Source organism: Felis catus, chromosome C2 (assembly GCF_018350175.1).
Source record: "Felis catus isolate Fca126 chromosome C2, F.catus_Fca126_mat1.0, whole genome shotgun sequence".
In the NCBI taxonomy this organism is placed as follows: Eukaryota; Metazoa; Chordata; class Mammalia; order Carnivora; family Felidae; genus Felis; species Felis catus.
The window spans coordinates 131,175,932-131,196,826 of NC_058376.1; the positions used below are offsets into that span (position 1 = coordinate 131,175,932).

The window sequence follows — 20,895 nt, forward strand, 5'->3', positions numbered from 1 at the left end:
TAAAAATTCTTCAGAAACATAATTTTAATAGCAGCATAATATTGCACTCTAGTGCCATATCACATTTATTTACCCATGCCCCCCTCATTGGACCTCCAGGTTACTTCCACTTTTCTTTATTTTAAGTAATATTGCAGTGACTATCTTTGGACATACATCATGGCCCCATGTTTAATATTATTTCTTTAGGTTAGTAGAATTATTGAGCCGAAGACTGTAAACATTTAGAAACGGTCCTTTTTTCTCTGCTCTCGCCCTTATCTTCACACTCTCATCCATCCCAAGCAGAGCATTTTCTTCACAATGAGCTACTTCATACTTTGTTTCATCCTCCTCTCATTAAAATGTGCTTTCCCTCAAGAAAAGATATGGTATATCCATTTAAAGCCAAGTTAATTGATAAGCCTCATGTGTTATCTCAGGATATTTGTGTTTCAATAAGGGATATAACCTCATATCAGAGGAATGAGTTTCTAATAGCAAAAGTTTAGGCAGCAGAAAGCAAGCATGTCAAAGGAAAAAGTCAGGTGGTATCTTTACAGGGCTGTAAAAATCATACTGCACAGATTCTCATTTAAATATCAGCAAGTTCTGTCTGACTAAATAATCCAGATGATCTCCTCACCTTAGAGCTAGTCGTGGTGAACAATTAGTTAGTACAAACACACACACACACACACACACACACACACACACACACAAGGTCACTTCATTACCCAGCTGTATCCCATTCAGAAAACATTTACTGAATACTAGTTATATGCCAAATGTATACAAAGATCAGGGAGAACAGATGAGCCTTACTTAGCCCATGGTTTGAGGACATATCACCCATTTCCACAGATGGAAGGGAAGAGGGCACATGAACTGAGGCCAGGAGGGATGAGCTTGTGTCCCAGAGTATAACAGACCATCCTCTTTCAGCAGGAAATTCCATTATTTCCCGTGCAATACGTCTTCTCCACAATCAGGTGGCTGGTAGGGTCACAGAAGCCAAACCAGGAAACCAATACAAAGGCCCTTTTTTTTCTATTAAAGGAGAAAGAGCCACATATTAAAAGTAAACAAAAATCCAATAACTACACTAGCTACCCCAGCTCAAGCTACCATCATCTCTTGCCTGGACCATGCAACAACTTCCTTACTTCTTTGCTTCCACTGTGGTTTCACTTCGATCCATTTCCCTCACAAGAGCAACTACTGCGTTGCTGTGCACAGAATAAAATCTAGCCCTCTGTGCATAGGATAAATCCTATCATGGCTTTTCCATGCTCTGTGTGATCCAGCTCCTCCTGATCTTTCCAACCTCACTTCTTTCCTATTTCCCTCCTGTTCACTATGCACCGACCACATTGCTCTCTTTTCTTCAAATGCATCAAGATCGTTTGCATCTTGGGGCCCTTCTCATTGGCTGAGAACGCTCTTGTGTCACATATTTAAGGGACTGCCTTTCTCATCCTTGAGGTCACAACATTCTGTCACATGCTCAGGGGTTCTCTGAGCACCTATCTGAATTATGTTTCCACCACCACAGCCAGCCCTATCACGGTGCTCTGTTTGTTTTGACTCACTTTTCCAAAGAGAAAGTTAATGTTCTGTTCATTATCGTGAGCTACATGAGTGCAGAACCATACCTGCTCAGAGCTGGGCACACGGGAAGCAATCCATAAACCTTTTCCAAACATGCTGATGAAAGAAAAGCCACACCAGAACAACAGACAGAATATTCTTGTTTCTACCTCACTGCACATTTTACTTAAATTCAGAGCTTCTCAATCCTGTGCAAACTTTGAGTGCATCTTCCCCACTGAATTCTTTTGGAAGATTTTATCCGCAGAGCTTCCTTTTGAGCCATCTGACTGTGCAGCTCGTGCTTCAACCTGTCTTTTCTTCTCGCCTCTCAGATGTCTTACCATAGGGCTATTTTCTGACTCCTTCTGAGCTGACCCCAGAGACAGATATGACCTGACAGGCTGTCCCCAAACTGGAGCTTCCTTTGGTGAAATCCTTCTCGTGAGCCTTCTGGGAAACTTCCTGTTGCTACCTTCCGAATGTCCCCAAATGAGGCATGTGGTTTCCAAAGATGACCCCACTGTGGGCCACAGCCTTGCCACCACAGGGTCCACACCACTGGGCACTGTGGGATGTGTAACTGTTAAGGGATAAAAGCCTCACATGGAGCATTTGAGTGTCAGGTTTAGAACTGCTCATCCCAAATTTAGCTTTCTGCTCATTAGTCTCTCAGGCTTTCCTCATTTCATGGTTGGTTCTTCCTGGGGCTGGCTCACTATTCTTCCCAATTCCACATTGTAGCAAGCCTCATGTTACTCATCCTACAGACCCTGTGACCCTTGAGGAACCGGAACCTTTACTCCCTGGGTCACAGATTCATCTATTGTGGCCTCAAGAAAACTATCCCTCATCAACTCAGTCTACAAAACTATCCCTGCTGCTACTGTTACGAAACATTTGCTGATATTTACCAAAGTATGAGCCAAAGAACTTTAAAATTTTTATTTAAAGTTTATTTATTTTAGACAGAGAGACAGAGACAGAGACAGAGCATGAGTGGGGAATGGGCAGAGAGAGAGGGAGACACAGAATCGGAAGCAGGCTCCAGGTTCTGAGCTGTCAGCACAGAGCCTTATGTGGGGCTTGAACTCACAAACCATGAGATCATGACCTGAGCTGAAGTCAGACACCCGAATGACTTAGCCACCCAGGTGCCCCTAGAACTTTTTAAAAGGAATCTATGAAAATACGTCTCAGAAATACTGTGTATGATATCTTGGAGATTCACAACTTTCATGAACATATTGAAAGCTCTGAAAAGCTCTCTAGTAAAGATTTAAAATCTTGTTTAACACAGTATTTCCCAAACCTAATTGCCCATGAAAGCCAGTTCATTCTGTGAAAATTGCAGGAACATACTTTGGGAAATCCTCATGTGAACAAATAGATTAACAGAGCCTCCTGTGTTAGTTCATACATTCTAGGATCCCCAAGCGTCTTTACCGAATTTAGTCCTGGGACTTCTGCAAGCTTCCTGTCCTTACTCTTTTGTTCAAGTAAAATTTTCTACTACGAGAACCTCTCTTCTGTTATACATAATAAGCTCCTCTTCATTGGAGGAAAGATTGGTTAGTTATCTTTACTAATGCCTTTAATTTTTCAATTAAAGAATTTCTTTAGTTCTTTGAGATTAAAAAATAATGCCACTTTCCCACCATTGCCCTCAAATCTCTTTACTTAAAACAGTTAGCAAGAACTAGCATTTCAGCTAGTAGATATCTGCATGTAGTTATTTACATCCTGCCACTTCACATTAGAACCAGGATTCTTTAGATTCTGGAGCCACTTCTAGAAAAAGGATGGAGCACAGTTTTGCTTTTCTTCCTCTGCATAGATTAACTGAAAGGGTTTTATACTTTAACTTTACAAACATAGGTCACAGTTACCCAAAGGGTTTTAGGATTAAACTAGAAAAGTATTTCCAGAATCAGGAACTCATATTTGGTGATGGCAGACCTGTATCAAATCCTGTGTTAATTTGAGTATTAAAATTCAATGTGCTTCAATTAATTTCTCACTCTCCCCCTTTTTTAAAATTGAAGTGTAAAAAAAAAGAGGTTAGAGTGGGAGAGAGCCAAAGCATAAGAGACTCTTAAAAACTGAGAGCAGGGGCGCCTGGGTGGCGCAGTCGGTTAAGTGTCCGACTTCAGCCAGGTCACGATCTCGCGGTCCGTGAGTTCGAGCCCCGCGTCGGGCTCTGGGCTGACGGCTCAGAGCCTGGAGCCTGTTTCCGATTCTGTGTCTCCCTCTCTCTCTGCCCCTCCCCCGTTCATGCTCTGTCTCTCTCTGTCCCAAAAATAAATAAACGTTGAAAAAAAAAATTAAAAAAAAAAAAAACTGAGAGCAAACTGAGGGTTGATGGGGGGTGGGAGGGAGGGGAGGGTGGGTGATGGGTATTGAGGAGGGCACCTGCTGGGATGAGCACTGGGTGTTGTATGGAAACCAATCTGACAATAAATTTCATATACTGGAAAAAAACTGAAGTGTAGTAGACATACAATATTATATTCGTTTCAAGTGTACAACATAGTGATTCAACATTTATATACATTACAAAGTGATCACCACAGTAAACTAGCTACCATCTCACTCTCCTTTTAATTGCTGACCCGTGGAGAAAAGCCTAAAAGGGGCAATGGGAAAACAATTAACAGGAAACTGTTGCACGGGGCAATTTCTACCTCACACTTCTGATAGAGAGGCTTTCCAATCTTGTTTTGTATTCTTAGCAAATGGAGCTCTTGGCCTATCAGCTTTGGAGATGAGGTCTGCAAACATTTGTGGCTGACTGTTCTCAGAGTTAATGTCATTAAAGCAGCCAATGAGTGTCTGGGAAGCAACTAGCTGTTCTTTTTTTATTCAGTAGATACATAGTCCTCTTACCCGATGATTCTCAAATTTCACTGTGTGTAGGAATCATCCAGGGATCTGGTTAAGAATGTAGACTCTGATTCAGTAGGTCCGGTGTAGGGCTGAGATTATGCATTTTAACAAGCTCTCAGTAGCTGCTGATGCTGCTGGTCCACGGACCACAATTTCAAGAGCAAACTTTAACCAACATGAATGTTATGGACATTGAGTTCAGGTAGACTTCTGTAATGAGCGGGCCACGAGGATTGTTCTAGAAAGGTCTATCTGCCTCAGAGAATTCTCTTTTATTCAATTAGTGTGAATGTTACTTTAAGCTGGGAAGAAATGCCATGAGCACCTATTTTGCTAACTCAAGACTTTCTGACTACAGCGCTATTGACATGTTGGGCTTGGTAATTCCTTGTGTGGGGGACCCTGGTGTGCACTTAGGGTGTTTAGCAGTATCCCTGTCCTCCACCCACTACTAGTACCCTCCCTCATCCCAGGTTGTGACAATTAAACACACCATTAGACATTTCCAAATATCCCCTGGAGGGCAAAACCCCACTGTGCTTACATGGAATCACATGGCATCATATTTGTTGTGTTCTATTCCAGAGTAGCTGAGTTTATAGTTTTAATTGACCACAATGTAGATGTAGCTCACAACTCTAAAGTCATCTCCATGAGGGAGAACTATTTAAGTACTAAGAGTAAGACATTTCACCTTCCCTGCATGGCTGCAAGAACATGATGCCTTTTCTTTCCTGACATTTAGGATAGTGGGATGTGTGTGTCCAAACATATATATGTATATGCGGGGGGGGGGGGTGGTGTATAACCATAGAACTTACATTGAAACCACAGATATTAATATATTAGACACATTATAATATATGTTTAAAACAGTAGCAAAATCTCCCCCTTTACTCTTATTTTCATTCAAGAAATACATGCGGAACTTTGGTGTGGAAAGTATGGTACTAGATATTTTCATGATGAATTAGAGAGTGGCAAAACTCAAAAGAATCACTGAAGTGCTCAGTGTCAGACACTTTAATATTTTGACTCTTGCATACACTGGAAATTAAAAGTTAATTTAACTTTTAAATTTATTTTTGAGAGAGAGAGACAGAGTGCAAGCAGGGAAGGGGCAGAGAGAAGGAGACACAGAATCCAAAGCAGGCTCCAGGCTCTGAGCTGTCAGCATAGAGCACAACGCGGGTCTCAAACTCACGAACTGTGAGATCATAACCTGAGCCGAGGTCAGATGCTTAACCAACTGAGCCACCCAGACGTCCCCAAAAGTTCATTTAAATGTTAGCTTTGAGTTAACACTTTTTTAATGTTCTGAAACCTTTCTTTGGGCTGTAAAAAAATAAAACAAAACAAAACACCCTATCATTGTCAACCACTTGTTGTTTCCCTAGTCAACTTACTATTGATATAATTGATATAATTGATATAATTAGAGAAGTATGACTCCTGGAAAACATAAAAATCTCCCAACCATAAAGAATTCAGTGGTGTAGAAAAAGTAGTTTTCCTTTACAGGAAGAAGACTTTCTATGAGCATTATTTTGTTGGGATCTAATACTCTGGTAGATGCAATGGACCAAATTCTTTTTTTTTTTTTTTAATTTTTTTAACATTTATTTATTTTTGAGACAGCATGAACGGGGGAGGGGCAGAGAGAGAGGGAGACACAGAATCGGAAACAGGCTCCAGGCTCTGAGCCATCAGCCCAGAGCCTGACGCAGGGCTCGAACTCACGGACCGCGAGATCGTGACCTGAGCTGAAGTCGGACCCTCAACCGACTGAGCCACCCAGGCGCCCCGGACCAAATTCTTAATAACGTTTGCATATGGATACTCAATAACAGGACAAGGTAGTCAAAACATAGTTACAAGGTATATATCAAACCAGAACTACAGGGCATCTTACATTTTCATAATTAGTGCTAGAGGAAAGCCCCAGATACTGTCAGCTGTGCATATCACAAGCATTGCTTTGCTCCTTGAAACTCAAACTTTTACTTGAAAGTTGACAAGAAGCTGTTTTGAAAAATATAATCCAATAACTACACCACCATATCTCTATGCCAATATTCTTGCTAGAAAAAGAAAAAGAATCTTAATTTAGCATCTATATTACCTAGGACAGTTTCAGCTACAACTAACGAAAAACCTACATAAACTGGCTTAAACAAAGAGCACAAGTATGTTACTTTCCATGCATTCGCAGGCCCCCTCTTCTACAAGAAAATATATCCTCACACTTTTTGGCCACAATGGATTGCATATTCATCTTAAACCAATCCCTCTCAAGTGGAGTCTGATCCCAGTGGCCAGACTGGGTGGAATGAAGCAGGACTTAGGATTTATCCAAAATCCTTTGGCCACTGGCACAAAGCTGAGGCTCTACAGAATGGACCAAGGGAGAGGGGCACAGCCTAGTGGTTAAGAGCATGGACTCTGAAACAAGCCTGCCTGAGTTTAAATATGGCCTTGCCATTTGCCAGTCTTGTGTCTTGAGCAAATTACTTAACCTATCCATGCCTCCATTTCCCCATCTGTAAAATGGGTTGTTGGGAGGATTAAATGTTAGCATCTGTAAAATGCATAGATCCATGCCTGGCACATATTAATTGTAATATATGTTTGTTAAACAAAATGCTCAAAAATGTTTTTTTGGTACACAGCCAATATGGCTCAGCATCTTGGAGTGAACCAGCTTAACTTCCTGGTCAAATTGTTGGAATGGATAATGCAGTTGAAGAAATCTCTTTCTGAAGCAATTTGCTTCTCAAGCTATCGTGGATAGTCACTTATTCCCCTGAGGGAACAAAGCAATAAGAACCCCCTCACAGAGAGTCCTAGGCCCATGAGGTTTGTTGTCCAAAGTCTAAGGACATTTGACCTTTATCTGGATGAAGAAGACACTGCAGAGGAAGGAGCCCAAAGAGAGGAAGGCAGAGACATAAAGACGCTGTGTCCTTCACTCCGCCACTCCCCACCCCACCACCATGAATGTCTTCCTCTCATTAAGTGAGAGAAAAAGAATTGCAAGTTGGCTAAAAAGAAACAAAGCACTTATTTAAAAGAAATGTTACAGGGAGAGAGCCAAAGCATAAGATACTCTTAAAAACTGAGAACAAACTGAGGGTTGATGGGGGGTGGGAGGGAGGGGGGGGTGGGTGATAGGTATTGAGGAGGGCACCTTTTGGGATGAGCACTGAGTGTTGTATGGAAACCAATTTGACAATAAATTTCATATATTGGAAAAAAAATAAAAGAAGTGTTACACAAGTCTGGAACTTGAGCAGTTGAAGAAGAGAGGCGTTAGTTACAAAGTTAGGTAAATGAAAACAATTTACACAGTTCTCTTTGAAGCTGAAGATAGACAGATCGATCAATCGGATCTAGCAGTTGTATCAGTAAAATGGAAACAAGTTCACAATGTTGTGCCCTTCTTGGAATGAATTCTGAATGAGTGAATGAATGAACAAATGAATGAATGAAAGGCAACTAGCTGTCAGAAGATCGTATTTTGGGATAAGGGCTCAGTTTGGGCACCAGGAGCCCTGAGCAATTGTATATCTATCTTTAGGCATTCTCAAGAACGTCCCAGAGGGTTCTTGGTCTGCGCCTACACCTTGTGGTGGCGAAAACTCCACCATCTGTCGGCATCTAGCACCGTCAGCCCTCCGCCAGCGGGTGGGCTATGCTGACTCCCCAAGGCATATCCAGAGAAGGCTCAGCAGATAGCAGCACAGACATGAACAGTTTCACAGCTGTGAAGTGTCTTATGTCTCCAGGGGCTGAAGGCTGCCCAGGATAAATGGGAATGGATACCTACATGGTGTGTGGCCAGGCCCGACACCATTTCTGTCGGGGGAACGATCCGAAACAGAGCTCTGTAAATGGATGTACAAAGTGGCCATAACCTTCCCTTACAGCTCCAGCCACAGAGGGGAGCTCGGCCTCATCTCACTCAGACCCTGGGGCACATCCTCCCACTCAAGGGTCCCTATGTCAGCGGCTGTGAGGGTGTGAAGGGGCTGGTTTCTTTTACCTCTTGGTCACCTCTTGTCAGTCATTCCACAGGGTGAAACTAAACCATACAGAACCCCTTTGCCCACTCATGCTCAGTCATTCCGGACTCATTTTTTCCCTAAGACACCTCATTTGAGCGTACCTGGGACCTCCCCAAAGCTGCAAAGTCATGCCCGGGCCACAGACTGCCGAAGAAGCAGCCTTGAGACAGGCTGACTTACAAGTGTCATTATATATGTATGAATATCACAATTCTGTTGTAGTTTTTTTTTGGGGGGGGGGTAGTTTTTCTTGTCTTGATGACTTTGTTGATGATGTATTATTTTTATCAAGGTAAGATTTGCATGCAGGGAAATGCCCAGATCTCAAGTGTACTATTGGCTAAGTGTTAGAAAATGTATACACTCGTGTAGCCACCACCCCAAATAAGATAAAGAACACCTCTGTCATTCCTGGAATTTCCCTCATGCCTCCTTCCAGCCAACCCCCAACCTTCCACTGCTACTGTTGTGCTGATTTCTACTGCCATCGATTCATTTTAAGACTTTACTGGGGTGCCTGGGTGGCTCAGTCAGTTAAGTGTCCGACTCTTGATTTCGGAGCAGGTCATGATCTCACGGTTCTTGGGACTGAGCCCCATGTTGGGCTCTGCACTGACGGCATGAAGCCTGCTTGGGATCCTCTGATCCTCTCTGCCCCTTCTCTGTTCATGTTCTCTCTCTCTCAAAGTAAATAAATAAACTTGAAAAAAAAAAAGACTTTACTTCAGTTGCCCTTCACTAGATTGGCCTTGCACTTAAAATAAAATCCACTCTCCTCACAAGACCTTCATGATGTAGGTACTGTTAGCCTGACCTCTCCAACTAACATCGATCTTCTTGCTCGCTATGAAATTTCTCAAACTTGCCAAGCCCTTTCATGACCCTGGGCCTTCCTACATACCCTTCCTCCTCTCTGAGACTGTCCCAGCTCTGTTCCCTTACATTGAGGGGCTGGCTTTTTCTGTCCTTCAGGTCACAGCTGGAAAGTCCATTCTAGAATTCTACCTGACACCCCCCCTCAGTGGGCATCCCCGCCCTTCCCCCCAGAGCCCATTTACTCCATCATTTCCACTTCTTCCTTTCCTCATTGCCCCAGCTGTATGCATGCTGGCTTGCTGGCTACCTGTATCACTAGACTGTTCACTGGCAGACATTCACTCATCCATTGATTCCACAACATCTGCTCAGTATTTGCTCCATGCCAAGCGCTGTTCAAGGTGCTGGGAATGCAGCAGTGATACAAACAGAATCTTTGCCCTACTAGCTTCCATTCTAGTGGGGGAAACAGGCCATAAATGAATAAGCAAATAAACAGTTGTAGGTCAGATGATGAAAAGACCTATGGAGGACAAGAAAGCAGGGAAAGGGCAGGACTTCTCAGGCCAGCAAGTGCTATTTTCTATAAGTAGTCTGAGTTCTCCCCAATATGATGACATAGAAACACAGACTTGAAGGTAAAGAGGGAGCAAAATAATTTGTGTATCTGGGGCGGGGGGGGGGCATTCTAGGCTTTCAACGGCAGAAACATGCTTGGTGTGTTCCAGAAATAGGAAAGAGGCTAATATGACTGAAGGGGGATGGGTGAGAGTGATTCTCCCAGTGATGGAAAGGAGAGGCTCTTCCATGGGCAATGACGGATGCTGCAAGGTCATTTTGAACAGACTGTGCCTTTTACTTTGAGTGAAGTATGGGGTGGAGAGAAGGAGGGTTACTGGGAGGTCAGTTAGAAGCTATGGCAATCATACACTGGGGAGGTGATGGTGGCTCTGGCCGCAGAAGTAGAGGTGATCATATTCTAAACATTGAGCCAGCAGGTTTTGCTTCTGGACTGGATGTGGAATTTGAGTGAAAGGACATGAGTCAAGGCTGACTCAGGAGGAGCCGATCTGGACTGGGGCTGGGGTACATTAGCTCACTTTGGGACGTGCTTAGTTCAGGGTGTCTATTAGAAGTCCACATGATACCTAACCCCGTTTCCAGGAACACCAGGTATGTGAATGTGGAGTTGTGGGGAGACAAAACTCAAGGATGGAAGACACATCTGAGAGCTGACAGACAGCCTGTGGGTACTCTGTAAATACACAGCACTGAGTGGGATGTCCATGAAGGCGGCATTGTGTCTCTTTTGTTCATTGCCTCATACCCAGTGCCTAGAACACTCAGGCGTGCGATGTGTAAATGAATGATCCAAGCAACAACCCACCCGCGTTCTTTCCTGCGAGTTGCTTTACTAAGCTACTGTCTACTCTCTTACAAACTATATCCACCATATCCTGAAAAATGTCACTAAGTTATGGACACCGAAACACCTCAAGGTGACCTTATCCATTTTCTGCACACTCAGATGTACCTTTCACATCTTGCTTTCATCTCATTAGAAGGCAAGCCCTCGCTTATTTGCATTCATAATTCATAGGAGGACAGAGGGTGCCGTTTAGTACAAAGCCATAGGACAGAGCGGATGGCACCTTCATGGAGCCTGCCCTGGAATCTGGAAGCTGACGTCTTCACTCCTATCTCACTGCCAATGGTCGCCTTCTGTCAAGGATAAAAGGTCTCCAAGTGTGTGTAGTGAAGGGAGCACAGAGCCACATCTGCAAAACTCAAACTGCAAACAAGCCCCTCCGGCTCCTGTAACACTAACCGCCTCTGTCACTGAATTCAGAGTCACCGAAACGTGACTGTCAATGTGTCCGCATTTCACTGCTAATGCCTTGTTTACTTTGCATTATTAAAACCTTCTCACTGCAGCTGTCTCGTATTAATGCCCAGGTTCACAGCAAGTTGGTACCTGTGGGGTTACATTCGGGTCACAGACATTCATAGGTATCCAATACAGGACTCTTAAGACATTTTGGATTCTAGTTTGGAAATGTAAAGGATGGAGAGAAGAGAAGAGAAAGTAAGGCCATTGGAGTGGCATCACGGTGCCCAGCCAGAAACTTGGGCAATGAATTTTTCAGGAGCCGGGGAGGCTGGTACCTTTGCTGTGATCCATTTCTCGAGAGGCAGCAGTTGCAGAGGGGCCTGCCCCCAGTCCACCCACTCCCTCCCAACAGCTCACTTGTTCTCAATGAACTGTTTTTCTCTTTTCACGCCACATGCCCAATAGTCTAGGGAAGAAAGTCCTGCAATTTAAGGAACATTTATTGGTTCATGTTGCAAAAGGTAGCCCTTGCAACACATAGTTCTTTATTGCAGGTTAGTTACGATTTTTGACTCCAGTTCTAGCTTTATTCCTACATAAACCTCACAGAGTAAGTGGAAAACTTGGCCCTCTGTTTCCAACATGATTTAAAATCACCTGGTCATGTGTTCACACCTTTTGGAACTGTCCCTTATGTCCTAGGTGTCTTTTTTTCCTCTCCTTTACTAACTTCTACATCCAGTTCTATATGCAGCTCAAATGTCTAGTTGACAAGGAATATTTGCTGGTTTGAATTCCAGCTCTGTCAATAGACCGGGTGACCTAGGTCAAATTAGTTATTCTTTCTTTCTGTTTCACCCTCAGTTGTAAGGTGAGATGGAAGATGTTCATTCCATAATGTGTGTGTGACTATAAAATGGGATAAGGCACGTATAAGACTCAGCACGGCACCAGACATGCTGCTAGGCTGGCTCCGATTTATTAAGAATGATTATTGTTTTCTCTGGCATGGTGTGGACCCATGAGCTTCCAGATTAGCAGGTTACATAGAAAGGACAGTCCCTCTGACAACGTCTCAGATGTGTCACACTCCTTTCCTCCTAGACTACACACCATGAAACGGTGTTCACTCTCTCTTCCCAGATGAATAAAATATTCAGAAAATAAGATTAAACTTCTCTGTATAATTGAATCACAAGGATGGGCTCCTTGCTTGCAAGGGCTGTTTCGGAGGAACTTCCTATTCTTTGCAGACTCTCTTATACCCTGTATGGTTAGGGCACCTGAGGTCAGATGATAGCTATGGACACAGGAATTGGTGTTGGCACAGTGGGTGGGGGTTTGCTGGAGAGGAAAGCCCCAAAGGTGCCATTCCGAGTAGGCTTACCAGCTCTGTAAAACCCAGATTACACCACTCCACCACACTCACCCCCAGCTCCAGGAGCAGCACGGCAGAGCACGGTGTGGGTTACTGCTGTCCCCTTGCTCTCCCAGCTGCTGTGGACCTCTGCTCAGCCGCCAACAAGGAGGTGGTGGAGGCAAGCGGGGGCTCCCACCACCGATGCTGAAAGGAGTGCACAGACTCATTACACTCCTGCCTAGTGTGGCTTTGTCTTTATCCACCCTATCGCCTTCCTTCTTCTTCCTCCATTCTTTGGGATTGGGGCAAAAAGTGTAGGTGTGATCCTCAACACGACAGTGGATCTAATGTAAAAGGTTAGGGACTGAAGGCCTTCTGCAAAGCTATGTCCCAGAGCAAGGTGTTGCTGGTCCCTGTCTGACCAGCAATGAACTATGCTTTATCCTGGACAAGAAATGGTAGAGAGGGGAGGGAGAGCAGCTATGATGGAAATGAGGGCTGGAATAGAAGCAGGGGTGGAAACTGTCCCATCAAAGTCCACTAACACCTCAGCAAGGGTGGCTGCTTTATAGCCTGGGACATGGGCCAGGGGGATGCTGATGGAGAGATGACTAAATAGTGGGGCCAGCTGTTTCTTAGAACTGATGCCATCTAAGGTCAATTCAAGACCAAAACTGTTTCCTCCCACCCATGAAGGTAAATTAATCAAGGCATGCAAAATAGCAGTGAAATCAGCCCTACAGTCTGGACTCAAGAGCTCTGGCATCTTCTATTAAAACAAACAAACAAACAAACAAGAAGATAGGAGGAGGACAGAGATCTGTATCCCACAACAGATTTGGGAGGCAGGCTCCTTTTTGGTTTCAATTTTCACAATTCAACACTTTTCTTAGTATCAATTTTCCTTTGTGCACAGCTCAGTAATTCTGTTTGGTAAAACAGGTCAGATATGCAGTGGCCCCTCAGCTATTCCCTCGCCTCCATGATGATGTTCATTCAATCATCACGGAAGAAGGATTATAATTGCTATAACTAAATTGTTGTGCCGGGAGAAAACTGTATAAGGGAGTGGCTTAACAATGTGTCAGCCTGGGCAGCTCTCTTGCTAACTGTGTGGCCTTGGAGAAGTTACTTCGCTTTGCTATGCCTCAGTTTCCCCTTGGGCAGAGTGAGGATCTCACAGCAGTCTCATCTTTCAAGGGACATGAGTTTTTTGTTTGTTTAAATTTTTTTAATGTTTACTTTTGAGACAGAGAAAGACCATGAGTGGGGTTGGGGGAGAGAGAGAGGGAGACACAGGATCTGAAGCAGGGTCCGGGTTCTGGGCTGTTAGCACAGAGCCCGATGCGGAGCTCGAATTCACAAGGAGTGAGATCATGGCCTGAGCTGAAGTCAGACGCTTAACTGACCGAGCCACCCAGACGCCCCTCAGGGAACATGAGTTTTAAAGTCAGTGCTTAATATGGTAATGAATTACTGACAAAATGTGCTGTTTCTTTTAGAGCACCAAATGAAATAGTTGAGCTGCACTTAGGAACTGCAGATTATGAAGAACAGTAGTTTTAAATACTGTGAGTCTAGGACAATAATTCAAAGCACCAAGATATTTTCCATCTGATACACACGGGCCCTGAGAGGCAGTGGGAGAGTGGATTTATAGCTCTCAGCTCTCTTTCTCCATCGGGGACACCCACTTTTTGGTTCAAATGTCAGGCAGAACTGCCTGAAATCACTAATGCACACTCTCTTCCTTTCTCTCACCCTCCCTGTTTCCTCACCCTCACCTTCTCACCTTCACCTTTTCTTGAATTCCAGCCAGTTTGACGTAGTTGCACTACAACACATGCATCAGAGGGCCTTTGCGAGAAGTGGCTGTGACAGTGGGGGGTGGGGTGGGGGGCAGCATTTCCATTTCTCTTCAAGAGCCAGCCTGCTGACAGTGAAGCTGTGGAGTCAGCTGACCACCCCCGGCCACTGCCCCTCAGGATCCACTCTTGCTCGGCAGCTCCCAGCCCGTTCGAGCTTGGGGATACCAGAGGCAGGCCGTTCCTGCCCGGTTTGGTTTCCTCTGATGGGCAGGGCAGTCTCTGCTCTGGGGCTCTCCTATCAATTGCCCTGCACGCTGACAATGCCATCCAGTCCTTCTTTCCCTTCCATCCTTACCCTCAAAGATGCAGACCAGCATTGTGGTTTGAGGCTCTCCCCAATTCTGTCTTGTCATCCGCTTCCCAGAGGACCTGACCTGACACAACGTATAACGTACAGGGCATAGAATAAAGGTTCTAGAGATGTTAGGTGTTAGTGTTATAATACCAATTGGATTTGATAAAACTAATAACTTCACTAACAGAAGACACTTGTAGAGGTACATATTCTCATGATGACCTGATCCAAGAGTCCTCAGTAGACTCTTAGGCCTTGCCTAGCCTGTATCCATTTCTCTGCCCCTGTGGCACTATTCCAAGAAGAACATTCTGCTCTTTCTAATGCTTCACTGTGTGGAGAGAATTTCAAAACCACTAGAGGATTTGGTGACAGCTACAGAATTAGCTGGAAAAATGGGCCTCCACAGCCCTTCGTCTTGGCAAGAACAAACACCGTGGTCCTAAGAGCCTTCTTAAAACAAGTATTGATGAAAGCTACCTTCATTAAACAACAGAGCCTTTCCCAGGGGAGTTCTGTGTGAAGTCATTATGGTCTACCTAGCGTGTGGATTCCTGGTGCACAGGGGACATTGATTAGTCTTACCGAGGGAAATGATGGTCAAGGCAGCAAGGGAAACACATAAGGGTCTCTGAACACACCCATCAATCTGCAGCCCTAAAGCATGTCCATTAGAGCAAAACCCTTTTCAGTGACAGGTTCCACAAATACTGTTGAAAACCCTGTGATGATGACAGCTATAAACTCCGTTCTCCTGAGACCTATGAGGCTGGTTCTGATTCAGCGACCACAGACTTCACAGAGCAGCTATCAACGGCATGATAATGGTTTGTGATAAAGGTGCTGTTGATGTTCTGCTGAAAGCAGCAGAGAAGCAACTGACGATCAACAGCAATTAGGTGCTTAATAAAACTGCTTTGGAGATGCTGCTGCTTAAAAAGATTGTCACGGGTGGCGCAAGGGACTCAGCAATCAATCCCAATGAAGCCCGTGCCTATCTTTCTTTTTGAAAGCACTTCTTCCATCAAACACAAACTGTGAGGCTTTTGCTGCCTCCGAAGGAAGGAAAATCAACTTTGATCTGATTAGTCACATAAAAGCCTTGGGCACAATAATCACCTAGGCAGACCCTGGACACACTTGAGTCAAGGGTGAGACCGGGGAGAGGGCAGAAGAGGAAAATCCCAGCGAGGCCTGCAGGTTTCACCCAGTCTACACAGCCAACGGTGACTGGGTTTCGGCATGGACTTCTGTAACTATAATTTGTGTGTTGCTAATAAAATAACCTAGAAAGGGCAGAGGAGACAGCCATCACAACCCTACACTCACCACCTTTCAGGAGGGGGAAATTATTTCAAACTACTAGGCAAAACAAAAGGGATTGTAGTTACCTATCTCTAATTCTAGGTTGATACACCTTTTGTACCAGAAAAAAATACTGGCTTGAGGACATGACAGACTTGGGCCTGTGCCTGGTTCTGAGCCTTCCCTAGCTGTGTGGCCATGGGCAAGTTGCTTCTCTTGGAGACTCGGTTTCCTCATCTGAAAAGCAGAAATAAGAATAACTACCTGACAGGGTTTTGTGAGACAAAATACCAACATGTATGTGAGAGGCCTCAGCATCTTGTCCTTATAGATTTAAAATCAATTCACAAAGCTTAGCCTGTATCTGTTTCTCTACCCCTGTGGTATCATTCCAAGGAGATCATTCTGCTTTTTCTAATGCTTCACCGTGTGGAGAGAATTTCAACTATCATATCACATGTGACAGATGTGCAGCCCAGAGAGCAAAACTGCTGGCCTATATTTATCATTAGCCTTAAGAAATAAAAAGAAGGGATTTTTTTTTTAATATTACAGTTGTAAAATCTCACTCTAACATTAAACAGTTTTGGAAATATCATTAAAAAAACACAAGATGGCTGGGTAACTTCATCATAATAATAGCTAATATCTCATTATTAATTGCTTCATTATTATTTCAATATAGACACTATTTTAAGTAATCTATATCGATTGCTTCATTTAACTCCCAAACTACTCTATGCGGTAGGAACCATTCGTCTCTCTCTCCCACCTTACAGATTAGAAAACTGAGGCACAGTGAAATTTTGTTTGCACAAGGTCACACAACCTGTAGGTTAACAAAGGCTAGTCTCATCTACAGGCACTTTGATTTCCAACCCTGTGTTCCCACAATTATGCCAAAGATGGGACTTCTAGAGTGGCTACTAAAGTTCTATTTCCTGACCTGGGTGGTGTTTGCTGTACATTTTATTCATGTGATCTTCTGAATCAGTTTTATACTATTAAAAAAGCATTTTAAAGTAATAATACTAGTAGCTAAAATTTTGCCACTCAATGCTCTGGGCAAAAATGGATGTGTTTTGCAACCATAGGCACCGAATTATGGTTCTATAATATTGTAACATTTGTCTCTCAGGGCACCTGGCTGGCTCCGTAGGAAGAGTGTGCAGCTCTTGATCTCAGGGTCATCAGTTCGAGCCCCATGTCAGGTGCAGATATTACTTACATAAATAAAACTTAAAAAAAATATATTTGCCTCAGTTGCTTAGGACAGTGGCACAGAAGAACATGGAAATTGAATTTTCATTTTGTGGTCTTAGGTGCTACTTGGTCACCAGAGTCCATTGGAAATGGGGAAATAGTATAAGGAGAGTAATTTTTATTTTGACATGCTGAATCACTGTCTGCCTTGACTATATTTTTCTCAACATTCATTTGCTTGTCTTTTCATGTATTTGTTCTTAATTTCTCTTGCTCATACTTTCTCTTTCTCCTTCTCTTTCTCTCGTCCCTTTCTCTTCTTAACCTCAGATCCACACCCTTCTGGTTCCCTTCTCCGTGCCTCTCTCTCCTTTTCTTTTCTTTTCTTTTTTAATGTTTATTTATTTTAGAGAGAGAGACAGAGACAGAATGTGAGTGGGGGAGGGGCAGAGAGAGAGAAAGACAGAATCTGAATCGGGCTCCAGGCTCTGAGCTATCAGCACAGAGCCTGATGCGGGGCTTGAACCCACCAAAGTCAGACTTAACTGACCTGAGCCAGAGTCGGACTTAACTGACTGAACCACACAGGTGCTCCCTTTTTTTTAATACATAAATCATTTCTTGTTGGTCTTATTTATTGAATATTATGATGGATTGCTTAGTCTTCATTAAAAAGTGTTGAATAGATTATATACAAACTTCAATTAATCTTGCTGACTTAAGTTTCCATTGCCACATGTACTCCCTGATTGACTTCTATTTCAGTAGCTTAATGGTTCCCAGTTATTAAAAACCTTTTGTACCTTAAGAAAGCTTGGGACTGGAAAGGTTAACATGTTATGGCCTAAGAAGAAAATAAAGTATATGAGCATAAGTTGCCCAAAGTAATCCGCTTTCTCGTCACATACTTTTGCTTTTCACTCTCTTGTAGACACCCAACAGAGAAATCACATGCCAGGGATGTTTCTTAGCCTATGACGCAACGGAGCTTAGTCTTGCCCATTAAGGAGATCTGTGAACACTGAGAGACTCCAGCGCTTTATGTAAGGATGGGCCCACAAAGGCTGGGACTGGCCAGAAAGATCATCCCCTGAGCCAAGGATCTCTGGGCCTCAACTCCAGAACTAATTTGTGTGCTAGGACATGACTCAAAAATCTTATAACCAGGCAGAAAAGTATGCATGTGTGTGTGTGTGTGTGTGTGTGTGTGTGTATGTGTGTGTATAAATTTATATATACATAAATATATATATATATATACTTATTTTTTTAATGTTCATTTATTTTTGGGAGAGAGGGAGAGAAAGAGCCTGAGCAAGGGAAGGACAGAGAGAGGGAGACACAGAATGCAAAGCAGGCTCCAGGCTCAGACCTGTCAGCACAGAGCCCAATGTGAGGCTTGAACCCATGAGCTGTGAGATCATGACCTGAGCCAAAGAAAAGTTGCCCCCAGAAGAGTATATTTTAAAAAAATCCCCTTCTCTCTGCTAAAGAAACACTTGCATTCTTTATTCAACAGCTGTATATAGGGTGCTCCTCAGTGTAGTACATATCATCTTCCCACCTGCTTAAGTACTGGGTACTCTAGCCCTTCCCTAATCAACATGGTCCACAGCAGATTCTAAGAATTCCATGGGGCCCTGCCTTCCCCTGAACCTTGGAAATAAAGACCCATCACATGGCACCTTTGTAACAAATCCCAGTCCCCATCTCCCACTTCAGGTTCTAAGACTTCCTGGACCCTCTGGGAAGTCACAGCCTGATCGGTACCTCGGACAGTTCCACTATATCCACTGGGGAGCAGCATATACCTGTTGGATTGTTCTGTAAGCAGGCTGGGGTCCTTCATCCTTAACCTCTTCCTCCGGTCCTGAGAACACTATTTCTTCTTCCTCCTCCTCACTTTCTTCAGAACAGGAATCAAATGCATCAGCATAATATTCTTCAGCCACAATCGGGTCTTCTGGGATGTCTGAAATAAAGAATAAACAGCAATCAAGTCCTACCAGTCATTAAAATTGTAACAAATCTAGGATCTCCTATATTTTCCCAGAGATGTATATTATGTTTGTGCTGATAAAGCTCTCAGGAGGGTAGAGCTGAATCTTAGCTTCCTGAAAGTATCTGGTTGAATGTAATAAATACTCAGCAAAATTAAACCCGTAAAGGAAAGGAGGAATGACTCTACCAGCAACCATATTTTGAAGGTGGAAGAATAAAGCCATGAAACAAGAAGAAATGATCTCTTGGAGGCATAAATCTTTATTACAAAGGAGGGGATGTAGGAGCAGAAGCAGGATGAGATGCCTTGCCTGCAGGGCTCTCTTATACACCCACACAAAACTTCTGCAGAGGCAGCTGGAGTAGAACTATGACAGCACTCTTCCTGGGAATTTCTTTTTTAAAGAATAAGTGGTGAGACCAGGTAAGATGCATAGGATATACAGGAATGGCATTTTGGCAAGCTGGGGAAAACATTATGGTTCTTTTTTAATAGGCTATGAAGGCTTTTGAAATGGCGTTCACTCTGGGACCCTGCTTACTTACATCTATATGTGGCATTTATTGTTTTTAAAAAGGAAGGATCACTCACTTAAGTTGATGCCAAGAAGTGACTACCTAAGTTACATGATGAAATGTTAATTCTAACTAAAAATATGATCGGTGTTTATAATGGTTTTCAACCAAGAAAGGCCAAGACTGGATCACAAAAAAACATAGTGATATCAACTCCAATTTAGTAATGAAGGCCTAGAAATAGGGAAATGTGCTCAGGGAAAGGAGCAAATTACAGAGTGACACCCCACCATATTAAAACCATGGGCATTTTAGGCTCTGCACCATTGTCTGATTTATAAACAAAATAATTCTTCTAAATAAATTCTTCTAAATCATAACAAACAGCACTGTTTTTCAACCCACTGTTGCTACTCTGTGTTTCTTGGTGGGGGGGGAATATGGAATTTGGCATCAGAGAATCAGGTTGGAATCCGGCTCTACTGCCTCTTACAGGAGAACCTAGACAAGGCATTTGAACTTATTGAGCTCCAATTTCTCCAGTAAAACTGGCATAAGGGTAACCTGGCAGGGCAGCTGGGAAGATTCAGTAATATGATTCTTATGAAACCACTGTATACAGGGAAGCTTTATAAAATGTTCACTCAATTTCCACATCTGTAAAAATGGACTTTTCATTAAGTGATTCCAGAATCCTCTGGAAGTAGGATACTTAGTAGAGGTAGAGTTCCCTGATAGTCTGACAGCGGGGTACTTTAAAATCTTCGCTAACTATGGTTTCCCATAAAACACAAGAGGCCAGTGCCATGACCTCAAAATTAACTCAAAATACAAAAATTACATATATTGAAAAACTGTCTTTGCCAATTCCTTAGGAAGGGGCACACTGGGGCTCCCATACTTCTGGTAACTCCAACACAGCCTGTTTTCCCTTTAGATCACTGGTTTTCTGTTGAGCAGCAAATGAAATAGATTATTTGTATATGGGAGCCATGTTTTATAAAAATCTTGACTCAACTCACACTCAGAATGGCTTGAGGAGTAGATGAAGCATATATGAAATATATGAGCAAGATAAGTATATGAAAACTAATAGCTCCCAAGTAGATAATTCAAGTCTCTAGTTTTGTCCTCAAGTAGGGGCATTTCTCACTGAATGGAATGGTGGACAGGACCACACG

General features: G+C 43.3%; 1 protein-coding gene across 24 annotated transcripts in view; it reads right to left on the bottom strand.

Annotated features, from left to right (window-relative positions):
- The window catches only part of NEK11 (NIMA related kinase 11), a 281,142-nt gene that overhangs the window by 96,743 nt on the left and 163,504 nt on the right, over positions 1 to 20,895 (bottom strand). For all 24 annotated transcript variants that reach the window (XM_045037604.1, XM_045037603.1, XM_045037600.1 and 21 more), the window contains one exon: positions 19,009 to 19,169. In XM_045037604.1, coding sequence (XP_044893539.1) covers positions 19,009 to 19,169 — 161 coding nt within the window. The remainder of the gene's footprint in view (positions 1 to 19,008; positions 19,170 to 20,895) is intronic.